The sequence below is a fragment of the Salmo trutta genome, chromosome 7, assembly GCF_901001165.1.
Source record: "Salmo trutta chromosome 7, fSalTru1.1, whole genome shotgun sequence".
Taxonomy (NCBI): domain Eukaryota; kingdom Metazoa; phylum Chordata; class Actinopteri; order Salmoniformes; family Salmonidae; genus Salmo; species Salmo trutta.
Genome location: NC_042963.1, coordinates 2526779 through 2540515, shown reverse-complemented (window position 1 = coordinate 2540515; position 13737 = coordinate 2526779). Strand labels below are relative to the sequence as shown.

At 43.3% G+C, this 13737-nt stretch overlaps 1 protein-coding gene across 2 annotated transcripts in view; it reads left to right on the top strand.

The window, feature by feature from the left end:
• Positions 1-13377, top strand: part of frmd5a (FERM domain containing 5a) — a 111893-nt gene extending 98516 nt beyond the window's left edge. Inside the window, exons 7-14 of one of the 2 annotated variants that reach the window (XM_029757610.1) lie at positions 3092-3179; positions 3413-3501; positions 4410-4473; positions 4720-4802; positions 6258-6332; positions 6921-6989; positions 7098-7204; positions 10889-13377. In XM_029757610.1, coding sequence (XP_029613470.1) covers positions 3092-3179; positions 3413-3501; positions 4410-4473; positions 4720-4802; positions 6258-6332; positions 6921-6989; positions 7098-7204; positions 10889-11472 — 1159 coding nt within the window. In that variant the 3' untranslated portion in view covers positions 11473-13377. Of the gene's footprint in view, positions 1-3091; positions 3180-3412; positions 3502-4409; positions 4474-4710; positions 4803-6257; positions 6333-6920; positions 6990-7097; positions 7205-10888 lie in introns of both variants that reach the window. The other variant, XM_029757609.1, reaches the window with a different exon arrangement.
• The last annotated feature ends 360 nt before the right edge of the window (positions 13378-13737 follow it).

Here is a 13737-nt window from a genome sequence, read left to right as displayed (position 1 = left end):
AGATCCATTAACAGAATAAAATAAAAGGCTGGGCAGCACCTCCTACTGGAGAGTTGATCTATCTACAGCTATCCCTTTGGGCTCATCCAGGGTTTTAGCCCAGCCCTTGCTTAGCTTTGATATTCGTCACTGACTACTGCCAATGTGCTATCATGAGAATGATTGTTGAGAAATCTCGACTTAATAGATGAACTATTGCTATCAAAGTCATTCCAAAGGGTATGTTCAATAGAGCAAATGAAATGTAACCATACTTTATCAATCATACAGTATATCATCAATGATGCTATTTAAGCCTACAGTATATAGCATTTGGGAAGTCATCAACAGCTATTGTTTAAGTTCAGCCCAGGATTCAACTAAAAATAGATAATATCAAATCAAATCAAATCAAATCAAATTTATTTATATAGCCCTTCGTACATCAGCTGAAATCTCAAAGTGCTGTACAGAAACCCAGCCTAAAACCCCAAACAGCAAGCAATGCATGTGAAAGAAGCACGGTGGCTGGGAAAAACTCCCTAGGAAAAACTCCTGAGAAAGGCCAAAAACCTAGGAAGAAACCTAGAGAGGAACCAGGCTATGAGGGGTGGCCAGTCCTCTTCTGGCTGTGCCGGGTGGATATTATAACAGAACATGGTCAAGATGTTAAAATGTTCGTAAATGACCAGCATGGTCAAATAATAATAATCATAGTAATTGTCGAGGGTGCAACAAGCACGTCCGGTGAACAGGTCAGGGTTCCGTAGCCGCAGGCAGAACAGTTGAAACTGGAGCAGCAGCATGGCCAGGTGGACTGGGGACAGCAAGGAGTCATCATGCCAGGTAGTCCTAGGGCTAATACAAAGGGTGCCTTCGGAAAGTATTCAGACCCCTTGACTTTTTCCACATTTAGTTAGGTTACAGCCTTATTCTAAAATTGATTAAACAAATGTTTCTTGAACAATTTACACAACAAAGCAAAAACAGGTTTTTAAACATTTCTGCTAATTTAGTAAACTGAAATGTCACATTTTACATAAGTATTCAGACCCTTTACTCAGTACTTTGTTGAAGCACCTTTGGCAGCGATTATAGACTTGAGTCTTCTTGGTTATGACGCTACAAGCTTGGCACACCTGTATTTGAGGAGTTTCTCCAATTTTTCTCTGCAGATCCTCTCAAGTTCTGTCAGGTTGGATGGGGAACGATGCAGCACAGCTATTTTCAGATCTCTCCAGAACCCGATCTCTTCGATCGGGTTCAAGTCTGGTCTCTGGCTGGGCCACTCAAAGACATTCAGAGTCTTGTCCCGAAGCCAGTCTTGCATTGTCTTGGCTGTGTGCTTAGGTTCGCACAGTGATAGCACATTAAGTTGTTGTATAAATAAAATATCTGACATTGCATTCCCATTTGAACATTGGTGTGCTTTTAAATGGTTGAAATTGCAGTGATAACAGAATTCAACAGACCTTTGACTATTTTTTCGTGGGAACAAATAGGTTGGAATCTCATTGATCAACGTATCTACCAAATATTACCCAATTCTCCACATTGTAAGGACATGGTGTTCCCAGTGGGACAGGCTGCGACAGACATTTCCCAACATTGATCCTTTACACTCACCCTCAGGCTTCTAAAGTTCATGTGATTGAGGCCACATGGATAATGGTTTAGCCATAATGTCTGAGCTATTTATTCTCCCACAAGGCACTTCTCCTTTATTTAAACCATAATTAGTGTGAGATAATGTGCTCTACAGAAATGAAAGACATTGAAACATGGATCAGCCATTTTCACACTAGCTCAGAGTCGATTTGAAGGTTCTTTAATGTTGGTTCCCATTACTGAGTGCTTTGTCTAGTGACCCAGCTCAGTGAACTGTTCATGGCCATGGGACATACTGTGGACAGCATGGAGGATGTGACTGACCAAAGGAGTGTAGTCAGAGGTTCATAGATAAAGGATCTTTAAAATTATAATTATGGATAAGATCCTCTGCTGCTCTCTAGTGGGTTATTCATGTCTCACCACCAACAAAACACCTGTCAACATGCCTGACTCTGTGATCATAGAAAATATCCTTGGAATGCTGGGACAGGTGCCTATTTGGATCTTTTGAATGCACCAGTAATTCAAGCCTATAGGGTCACTGGCATCACTTCATGTTTTTTCCATTGATTGTGATGAAGGTCAGGCTGATGCTCGCGTTACTCCATTGCTGTTGAATGGTTGGTGCTTGATTAAATGTTAATTGGTAGAGGTACTGCATCTAGGATGGTTGATACACTATCTGTCTGTCTGGCCATCTATTCAGAGCTCTCGGGTCTATTCAGCATCCTGCCAGCTCACTCTGGTGATCACGCCTTTGTGTAAGGGAAATACAGTGGCTGCGGAAGTATTCACCCCCTTGGCATTTTTCCTATTTTGTTGCTTTACAACCTGGAATTAAAATGAATTTTTGGGGGGGGGTTTGTATCATTTGATTTACACAACATGCCTACCACTTTGAAGATTACAAATATTTTTTATTGTGAAACAAACAAGAAATATTACAAAAGAAACTGAAAACATGAGTGTGCATAACTATTCACCCCCCAAAGTCAATACTATGTAGAGCCATCTTTTGCAGCAATTACAGCTGCAAGTCTCTTGGGGTATGTCTCTATAAGCTTGGCACATCTAGCCACTGGGATTTTTCCCATTCTGCAAGGCACAACTGCTCCTGCTCCAAAACTGCTTAAGTTGGATGGGTTCCGCTGGTGTACAACAATCTTTAAGTCATACCACAGATTCTCAATTGGATTGAGGTCTGGGCTTTGACTAGGCCATTCCAAGATGTTTCAAAACAACAAGTAATTTTTTTCATTTCACTTCACCAATTTGGACTATTTTGTGTATGTCCATTACATGAAATCCAAATAAAAATCCAATTAAAAATCAGGTTGTAATGCAACAAAATAGGAAAAACGCCAGGGGGATGAATACTTTTGCAAGGCGCTGTAGTTCTGTCATAGTTAATATCATTTATGCATTTTACCTTTGCTTCTTTCTTTTCGTAGACCTGTATTGATGTTAAGTTTCTTAATCAGACATTGATGCTCTCTCTCAGTGGCCAGACACCTGAAACATCAGAGCTGAACTTTCTCCAGAAAGCCCAGATGCTGGAGACATATGGTGTGGATCCTCATCCATGCAAGGTTGGGTGGCCAATTCTCTCACACTGCTGCTTCAGTTTAAGACATTTGTATTAAAACACCCTGTTTCCTCTACTTGAGCTTTGAGGTCTCTCTTGGTAGAATGTATAATGCATTACTAAAGAAAATGGCAGCACACATGCATCTATACAGTCATACAGTATGTATGTGTGTATTTGACACAGGTACTGTGTTGTGCCATAACAATGTGAGACACTGTTTTTTGTGTATGACAGGATGTGTCTGGAAATCCAGCCTTTCTTGCCTTCACCCCATTTGGATTTGTTGTGCTTCAGGGAAACAAGAGGGTTCATTTTCTCAAGTGGTGAGTAGAATGATTTCTGCTCTAATGCTGAGTTCTGGCGTGGCAGGTAGCTTAGTGGTTTGAGCGTTGGGCCAGTAACCGAAAGGTTGCTAGATTGAATCCCCGAGCTGACAAGGTGCAAATCTGTTGTTCTGCCCCTGAACAAGGCAGTTAATCCACTGTTCCATTGTAAATAAGAATTAGTTCTTAACTGGCTTGTCTAGTTAAATAAAATAAATAATCCTAAATCACATACCACTGCTGGTTCTACATTCACAATCAGTGGAGTGTGTCCAGCTGCTTCTCTCCTGACCAGAGGGCCAGCATGCATACAGGTGTCCCATTATCTTAGTTAGTCGCTACTAATTTGGGCATATGATTTCACAGGCCTGTCTGGTAGAAATGAACTTGTTTATAAATGCACAAGAAAAATACATGTTCTCAACCACAACAAAGAATTGATCATGCATGCAGCAGTGACTGTAAGAATCCTTAAAGACATACATGGATCAGTGCTGCTGTAACATACTATTCCATACAGCCCCTCTCATTAAGCCAGTAGCCCACTATATTGGGTCTGTAATAGTTAAATTTGAGTTAGATATTCACCGCTGATATAGAAATCCCACCACCTAATTCAGTACAATATGTCTGTAATACTTACAAATTCTGGCCAAGTAGACAATGTTAATGTTACAATATGTTACAGCATTTACAGCTGCTTTGTTAGATTTTTTTACCTTCTGCACATTCTTCCATCCCATATCTCCAGTTTACCTGGGGTATTATTAGATATGTGTTCTGTTAGCCAAACATGGAGCTCCATTGCTGTTTGTGTGGTCTGCTAGTGGTTGTGATACATTGTTTAAGAGCTTGTGGCTCTCAGTGCAGTTGGTTGTGTGTGTAACTATCCCCTTCCTTGTGGGCAGGAACGAGGTGACCAAACTGAAGTTCGAGGGAAAGATATTCCATATATATGCAAATCAGAAGGAGGTGAGAGCATGAATTATTGATGTGTTGGGGGAGTCAAGTATAGAGAGCAGCGCAGCGACTGTGACTGTTCTATGGCCAATACTCTCTGAAAACAGGTCCTGGAGATAGCATGTTCTAGTCATACCACATACCACATACCATGTGTTCAACAAACAGCAGTAGTAATAGTAATGACTATTGAAACTGAGAAACTGTCAGGTTGTTTTATTTTCCTGCACATTTATTTCTAATGTGCAGGACAAAAAGATCATCTTGACGTACTTTGCACCAACACCTGAGGCCTGCAAGCACCTGTGGAAATGTGGAGTGGAGAACCAAGCCTTCTACAAGTAAGTGTTGTTCTTCCTCTGAGTCATAGCTATACACTTTACTCCAGAGCATCTGTGAGAGCTATCTAAAGAGGGCTCTCCTCTCCTCTGACCTTGAAGTGTCCTGAGAGCAGCATTGTCAGGCTGTTTATGAGATAGGGAACGAGACGTGAGGCAACGGGGAGCTTTTGTGAGTTAGTGTGCACTGGGACATGCCAGTGAACCCTCCACGGCTCCTCCAGAGAAATGAGTGCTCCTTCCGTCTCAGCCATGACTGATTGTGTGTCCTCTCCCCCCACCTCTGGGAGGTCACCTCCCCCTGCAACACATCAACACAATGACCAGAGAAAGTCTAGTAATGGATGAGGGTGACAGGGAAGGTTGCTGAGGAGCATGTGGGTTGAGCGAGTGCTCAGGTGATAGGAGATAGAGGGAGGGGGGGGGGCAAACACAGGGAAGATGGAATTAGTATGATGAGATATCCGGCTATAGGGCTGTAGATCTTAGTGGGGACTGGTAGATCTTCAGGGAGGCCTGGCTGGTTGGCACCGAGCTTCATACTGCTTTAATGAAAGACATCTGTCTGTGTGTGCTAAATCCCACAGAAACCGACTGATGGATAAATAAACACCAAACAAACACCACACACATTTGATTTTAATGTTATATAATATATAATTTAGCACCATCTTTTGCATTATCCCGTAATAAGAAGTAAGCTATTATGTCTTTACAGACAGTACATACTGCATACGGTGAACTTGTACATCAAGCTGCCTCGCCCGCTACAGAAACAGGAGATAGGCTACTGCTCGTGCAAGGCTACTTACTTACATAATGCATGCACACCTCTCCAAGGATCTAGGCACTAAGTAATACATAATTGAGAGGTAGGTGGTTGGTTTTCAGACCGAGCTGGGCTTAGAGAACCATACACTGTGGATACCATATAAGAGGCTTGAATAAAGTAGCCTGTATGTACTGAAAGTGAGAACAGCAAAGTGAGAACTGGTTGTGATGCTGTAGGAGGGAGAAGAGGTCCAGTCAGCAGACTCCCTTAACCTTTTACTGCAGTGGGCTAAATCAGGGTCACACAGAGTGATTCTTGGTAGTCTTAAACACATCTACTGTGAAACCAAACTACAGCTCACACACATTGTTATGGGCTTCAACAAATATATAGAGAGTTTAAATGTATTCAATTTTGCATTTGCATCCCAATATTACACTTTATATACATCTATACACAGAAGACTGAAATATAACAAAACCGTTTGACATAGAAACACCAAAGATGATTAATTCTGAAATTCTGAAAAATATGAAAAACATTCCACCCGTGAGGCCACTAGTCATTTGACTGCAGCAACAGGCTATAACGTAAAAAGTATGATGTCACCCCAAAACAGCTCCCAGAGTTCACCCCTCTTCTCTTTTCTTTCCATTCTTCTTCTCCGCCTCTCTTCCTTCCATCAGGCTGGAGAAGTCGAGTCAGGTGCGGACAGTGTCGAGCAGCAACCTGTTCTTCAAGGGGAGTCGTTTCCGCTACAGGTACTGTAAATGATGACAGTAAGTAGAGGGTACTGCGGATAGCCCACAGCTGGAGAGCTTCTCCCTAAGTAGGGGACCTCAGGACCCTGCTGTAACGTCAGTCTACTTTACCTGAGCCATACACCTCACACACTAGACTAGAGGACACAGAGGGGACAGGGAGGGGGACAGTGTTGCATTCAGAACAATGTTCCAGCATTCATTTCATTTCCTTCCTTTCACATCTGTGAATGCTGAAGTGCTAGGAGCAGGGAAATAACTTGGTCTGTGAAACCTTTAAAATTACTGGTTTTAGTTACTGTAAATCTGAACTTTCTAATGGTTTAAAATAGCTACAGTTGAGTCCAGTATGTTATGATGAAAGGTTGAGTTTGTGTTTCAATCTTTTGTAAAAAGAAATGATATTGCAGTGTTGTCTGGAGACGGTGATTGGGTTAGAGAGAGTTGGGTTCACCAGGTTAATCTAATCTCAGTTCTTGTGTACTGTACTGTGCAGTGCTTCTCACTGAACTGCTCTGAGTAGTGTGTGGCACCAGGGAGTCTGTGGTCTGGTGTGAGCCTGAGCTCTATTATTTTGCTTTATTGTAGTGGACGAGTGGCGAAAGAAGTGATGGAGCAGAGTGCCAAAATCAAACGAGAGCCTCCAGAAATACACAGGTAAGATCAATGCTATTCACTACATGTCAATGTGGGCAGTGTATCATCCATCTCAGATGACAAATATGGGATGTTTGTGTGTGTGTGTACATGTGTGTGTCTCCACAGGGCTGGCCTGGTTCCCAGTAGAAGCTGTCCGTCCATCACTCACGGGCCGCGCCTCACCAGTGTTCCACGCACACGCCGGAGAGCCGTCCACATTTCCATCATGGAGGGTAAGTGTTTGACCTGACCCCTGACCCACTACTCTCCTCAGTCAACACTGGCACTCCATAGCAATCCCCCCGGTCATGTTATGGGCAAAGGTGAATTATTGTCCCATAAGAGCCTTCAGGAATGTGGACAGGAGTGACACAGCTCTATATTGTTGTCTGTATCCAAATGAACACATGTACGGTAATCTGGATAGTTGTGGAAATGGGTCGCCATGCTTTAGTTTGGGTCTGAGGTTTTAAAGGTAATCTGTGGATATTTCAATGGAGGGTGTTAAATCCAACCGTTTTTAAACGGATCAGGTCCTTGCTCCTATTTGGAAGTATTTAATGCCCCTCCCCCCACAGCACACACATATATACACACTGTAACCTGAGCTTAGCCATGCCCCTGCTTGTGGGAGTGGAGGGCTAAGTCACAGGTGTGTGTGTCACTCAGGCTGGTCTATTTCAGTGTGAGCTATCAGCACTAGGGGTGTGTGTGAGAGTGAGGGGTACAGTGCCAGTACAAGGGCAGCTGGTGCAGCCATCAGTCAGTCCACTTGCCCTGAATCCAGGGGCCTGGGGCCTGCAGGTGGGCCTGCTCTGCTCCTCCTCTCTCATACTTGTTCTGACCTGCCTCTGTCCTCTATCTCTGAGGCTAACCTTGCAGGCTGACACTGCAGCATGGGCTCAGGTGAACAGGAGCAGCAGGACTGAAGACCTGTCCTTGTCACAGCTGAGTCCCTGCCTGTCTCCTAAATACACAGTACAGTATGTACACCTGGCTATACACTCTAGACTGCTGCAGTATAGTGGAGAGTGTGAGTGAAAGGGTCTGGTGCTGTATGTATCAGAGAGTTATGACAAGCTCTCACCTGTCAACCGTTACCCCCTGCCTGTGCTGACTGGCTGTCTTACAGTAGTATTAATACCCCTGCTGAAAATAGCCAAGGCCTTCCTCTCCATGTATGTCACTGCCCTGGGTGGGGCCTGGACATGGCCAGTGCTGGTCGTCTGAACACTGCTACAGCAGGACAGTCGCTCTCGATAGCCCTCATACTGCCAGCCAAGACTGCAGCCATTGGCCTAACACATAAAGAGAGACCAGCGTACCGCTGGGGCTCTGGGACAGGGTCCACCAGGACAGTACACAGACGTGCATGCTTTGAGCTCTAGAAGACACCACCATGGTGAAGTGTCTGATCCGCATCACCACACGGGTGAACGTCCACCTGCGGATGATCAACCACTGCTACCGAGATGTGAAGGTACGCGTGCTGAGCCTGGGACCCCGGATGCTTGGCAAGGCCCTGGGCGTCCTGCCCCTCTACCCTGCCCTGACTGGGCAGGAGCCTGGCAGCCTCTCCCCCCTGCCTCCCCCCATCTTGCCTGGCACCCCTCTGCCCGACGGCTGGCCCCAGTCCAGCACCCCGACAGGTAACCTCATCATCATCGCCCTCCTGTAGTGTGTTACACAGTGACCAGCTCCCTGTGTGTTAATTCACTCCCACCTCATCAACGTTAACAGAATGGAAATGATGCCATGCCTTTGATGCTGTTGATGTCTGATCCTCTAAATCATATGTTCCTTGGAGGCCCTTTGTGAATGGAGTCTTTGGATCTATTTCTTGACCTCTTTGAGTTTCATCGGTTCATTTATCCTTCTGCTGGTTTAGAAGAAGTCTGAGTTTATGGGTCTTCTTATTCTGGTTGTAATGGTTGAGGCACAGACTAGTGAGGTGATACTGCTTTGTTGTTGATTTGTGAATATGATTTGATTTTTATTTCAGGTAAATATTCAGGTTTATATTTTTTACGATATTTTGACCTTTGGAGGATTTTGACTAGCTTTACGCAATGTCCTCTGGAAGATATATTGTGTAATGAAATGTCTATAGGTTGCATTTTGCAATCTGCCCTGCAACCAAGCATATCCTAGGATGTACTGAAGGAGATTACCAATGAGTAAAGATGGCCTCTCACTGCCACCTACTACAGAGGCATCCTGCTTTTGCTTTGGACAGGATCTCAGCAGTCAGCATGGCTTAACAGAGCTGGCCTAATTTTGAATGTTATATGGTTTTTGCGCATCTCTGAGTGATGTTCTATCGATTCCCGGGGTCATTTCATGTTTTCATGTCTATCTGAGCTATTGGCCATTCAAGAAGGCAGAAATACAGCTGGAATGTTTGAAACTCCTATGCCAATCGATAGAACATCACTCAGAATGGGAGATTCTTTCATTTAAAATATGCCTCATCATCAGGAGATGATATCCCTCTGCCTCTATGAAGGTGTAATATTTCTGCGGTGGCTGTCTGAGGAATGGAACAGTCAGCGCAAGCTCTTTCTCATCCGCAGTGACGTCTGTCCTGTAGCTCGTAAAAAGAGAATATATACACTGAACAAAAATATAAACTCAACATGTAAAGTGTTGGTCCCATGTTTCATGAGCTGAAACAAAAAATCCCAGAAATGTTCCATATGCACAAAAACCTTATTTCTCTCAAATGAGGAGTATTTTTGTCTGTAATAAAGCCAGTTGGGTGTGGGTGTGTGGGTGGGCCTATGCCATCCAAGACCAATCCATGGCTGCACCCCTGCCCAGTCATGTGAAATCCATAGATTAGGGCCTTGTGAATTTATTTCAATTGACTGATTTCCTTCTAAGAACTGGAACTCAGTAGAATCTTTTAAATTGTTGCATTTATATAATTTGTTCAGTATAGATACATTTGCATATCCTTTAGGTATAATGAAAAATGCTGCATTTGCTTTTTGTAGAGTAAGCATGCGGTCACTGATGAGCTAGTGTAACGATGTGTGCTGAGAGGCGGGAAGCACGTTCAGGGAGTGTTTTAATAAATAAACAGAACATAATACAAAACAAGAAACACTAACAGCACACAGACATGAAACTGAAACATAAATACTAACACCTGGGGAAGGAACAAAAAGGGAGTGACATATATAGGGAAGGTAATCAGGGAAGTGATGGAGTCCAGGTGAGTCTGATGACACACAGGTGCGCGTAACGATGGTGACAGGTGTGCGCCATAACGAGCAGCCTGGTGAACTAGAGGCCGAAGAGGGAGCACACCTGATAGCTAGCAACCTTAAATGCATCCTAAAACTAACTCTAGGCTACCCCAGAGACCAATACAGTGTCAATAATTATTAGGAAAACATTTTTAAAAACTCTTGAGAATGACCAAATGCTTTATGTGGGGTGTTTATTTATAATTACACGTATCTTATTTATATTTATTTCTATGTTGTGGATTATGATATTCTCCCCCTGCTATTGTATGGACCTCACATTTTGTGGGAATTATAACTCCCTGCATGTAGGTTGAAATTAGCAATACTTAGTGAGTGTTATTATTGTCTGAAAGTTAAATCTACCCACGGTGATCTTCAAGGTTTATACCTGGGAGGGCTCAGCGTGCTGTGGGACTAATGAACAAGCTGGACAATCCCCACTCATCAGACCTTCATCTATAATAGATCAATGGTCCAGTCCAGAGTGATGTTCATATGATCCATCATTAAGCAAATGGATGGCATTATGTTACTGTATAAACACGTTGATATCCACTCACATGGTTGAAACTTAATCTCTTAATAGGTGTTAGCACTGTAGTGTTGTGTACTGGAAACCCCCTCTGAGTCTGTTTCTCTCTCTTTCTCCACTGCCCTGGACAGGTCTGGAGTCGTTGCGTGACAGTGCCCACTCTACACCTGTGCGCTCTGTGTCCCATGGGGACTCCTTCATGCCACGTTCCCGCAGCCTGGCCACGGACGCCAGCGAGGGCTCGGCGGTGATCTCTGATGAGGCCTACAGCCCCTCTGACAGCGTGCTGCCCACCCCTGTGGCAGAGCACAGCCTGGAGTTGGCCGTGGCACGCCAGGTCAACGGAGCCCCCTGCAGCATCAAGGAGGAGAAGGAGTCGGAGGCAGGCACCCCCTCGGTGGGGGATGCAGGCGACTTGTCAGACAGTAGAGCGACGGTAGAGGGTGCAGAGGGAGCCTCGCCGCTCAGTGAAGTGGAACAGGTGAATACGTTTGTTTTAAGTGTCCTCCGTTTGCTTCTTGTGACCATTGGACTCCTCTTTGTCTTGCTCTTCCTCCTCATCGTCCTCACTGAATCTGACCTTGACGTTGCATTTTTACGTGATATCCGCCAGACCCCCGAATTTGAGCAGTTCCATTACGAATACTTTTGTCCCCTCAGGCGGTGGTTTGCCTGCAAGCTCCGCTGGGCGGGCAGTTTGCTCATTAACAAATGAGAGAGAGCATGAGGCCGTAGAGTGCGTAAGCCCATTCGGGGTTAGAGAAGACGATTAAAGCTCCGGAGAGATGGAGGGCAGCCCCGTTCCAACCATGAACCCAGCTTCTCTCATGATACTCCCGCTGACATACATGTCGGACCACTCCTGGAATCACTGTGCCAGGAGTTTCTCTCTCTCCCTCCATTTTGAGTTACTCCCCCTTTTTTCCCCTTTACCGTTCGTTTGTATTTTACAAACCCAGAAGATTTTTTTTTTTTTAATTTCAGGTCATTTCAGGTATTTTATTTTTTCAAAAAATATAAACGAAAAAATAAGAAACTGAAATTAAAGAACTGAAGTATTTTTTAACAGGAACGAGACATTTTGTTGCAACGAATGAAAGTTGCCTACATTTACTATGTATTGTTTGGAAAATAAATTGCATTTGCATAGGGGAAGAATGTGATGCAAGGATATCAGGGAAGCCACCAAGTCATCGAAATGGTTGAGAATGAAGTGAGATAAATACAGCTTTGAAAAGTGTTCAGTGAAGTAGACAGTCATGCCTTTTAAGATGAAGTAACATCCATCCCAAGCCATACATCTATAATGGTTTTCATTGATCAGAACACCTTAAATGAGGGAAGCTAGAGCGATGTGCATTGAGTCTGTCAAAGTGCAAGTGATTGAAATTGAGTAAGTCGAGATGATTACCAAATGCCTTTTATGAAGAAAAAAGTAGATGATATGAAGAACGTTTTGAATTTGTCGGATTGTTTTAAAGTTATACTTTAGTGGAAATACAATAGGTGTATAAAGTAGAAGCTGTGAAGTTGAAATCCGTTTGAAGTTTTTCTAAAGGATACAGTTAAATAAACCAGTGACCATGGTGTTATGTGACCCCATAGTGTCAGTAACTGTTAGAAGTGCTGATGATCAACTTCTTGGAAACACTCACTAGCAACAATAGGACCAGTCTAGGTAGATTTGCAATACTCTTTAGGTTAAATACTTCAGTACTTTTGAATGTGTGCATTTGTTTTGTCATATTTCTTAATTTTGTTTTATGTACATTTCTTGATTATGTTAAGATCTGATGAAATTGAAGATCTGTTGAAATGTATGATTTCTTTCAGTTCCATATCAACCTTGCTCTTAAGTTTGCGTATATTATACTATAATTAATTGTTAGTATAAGAATAACAATGATGTACTTTTTGTACAAAGTAGTTTGTTTCCTATTATATTGACAGTTTTTCCATGTATATTTTTAACAGAACTGAAATGATATTTTGTTATTGAAGATGAAATTATAATTTTTTTTTAGCTGTGTTTCAAGTGAGGTCTGGCATTTATGGACATATATGAGAGGGGGTTGACTCAAAAACAGGGCTTTTATCCAGATCCTCCTCTCCGTATAGATCACACCTCTCTCACTCCACCAGCATGCACACTTTTTAGTTGTCAAGACAACTATTTCAAATGCCCACTGTGGGCCAGGAAGGCACAACAGATGGTGGAGGAACAACACATATTGTCAAAGGTAGACTGGACTACAATACCAACAGAAAACATAGTACTCCAAAGACATGTTTTCATGCCTGTAAAAATCACAATAAATGCAGATTGGTTAGTCGTTTTCCACAGTTTGAGAGGTGACTGTGCAGACTATTCTGTCTCATAGCTCAAGGGAGCAGTAATTCTGCTGTCATGGCTGATATTGGGTCAAATCTGTTTTTGTGGGGTTTCGTCTCTACCTCCTCTGCTGTACCTGGTCCAGGTATGAGTGTGTGTTGTGTGTCTGTATGTAGGAATGTAACACACTTCAAGCTGATAATGTGAAGTGTTGACAGATAAAAAATATGGTCTTATTTTTTAAAAGTGAGAGAAAAAGAGGGAGATAACAATAAGATAAGAGAGATTGAAAGAAAGAGATTGAATGAGAAAGAGGTAGAGGTTCAATGGACGTCAAAATAAATGAGCACTGATGAGTCGACCAGCCTCACATGCAAGAGGCCGGTACGAGTATAATCAAAGGGGAATGCATATGTGACCACTTGGTGCTCGTGACTATTGGCTGCAGCCATTCTTGTTTTGGCCTGTTATTAAACACCATGTCCTCCACACAGCTGCTCCATGCTCTGATCCCCCAGCGGTGCTGTTGCCTGCTCTGCCCTGTTGAGCCCAGCCTGGGCCCATGTAACCAGAGCACTGCATCCCCTGGCCCTGAGTGTAGTCTGTCCCCAGCAAGGAAGACACTGCAGCATATTTTTAATTTTTATT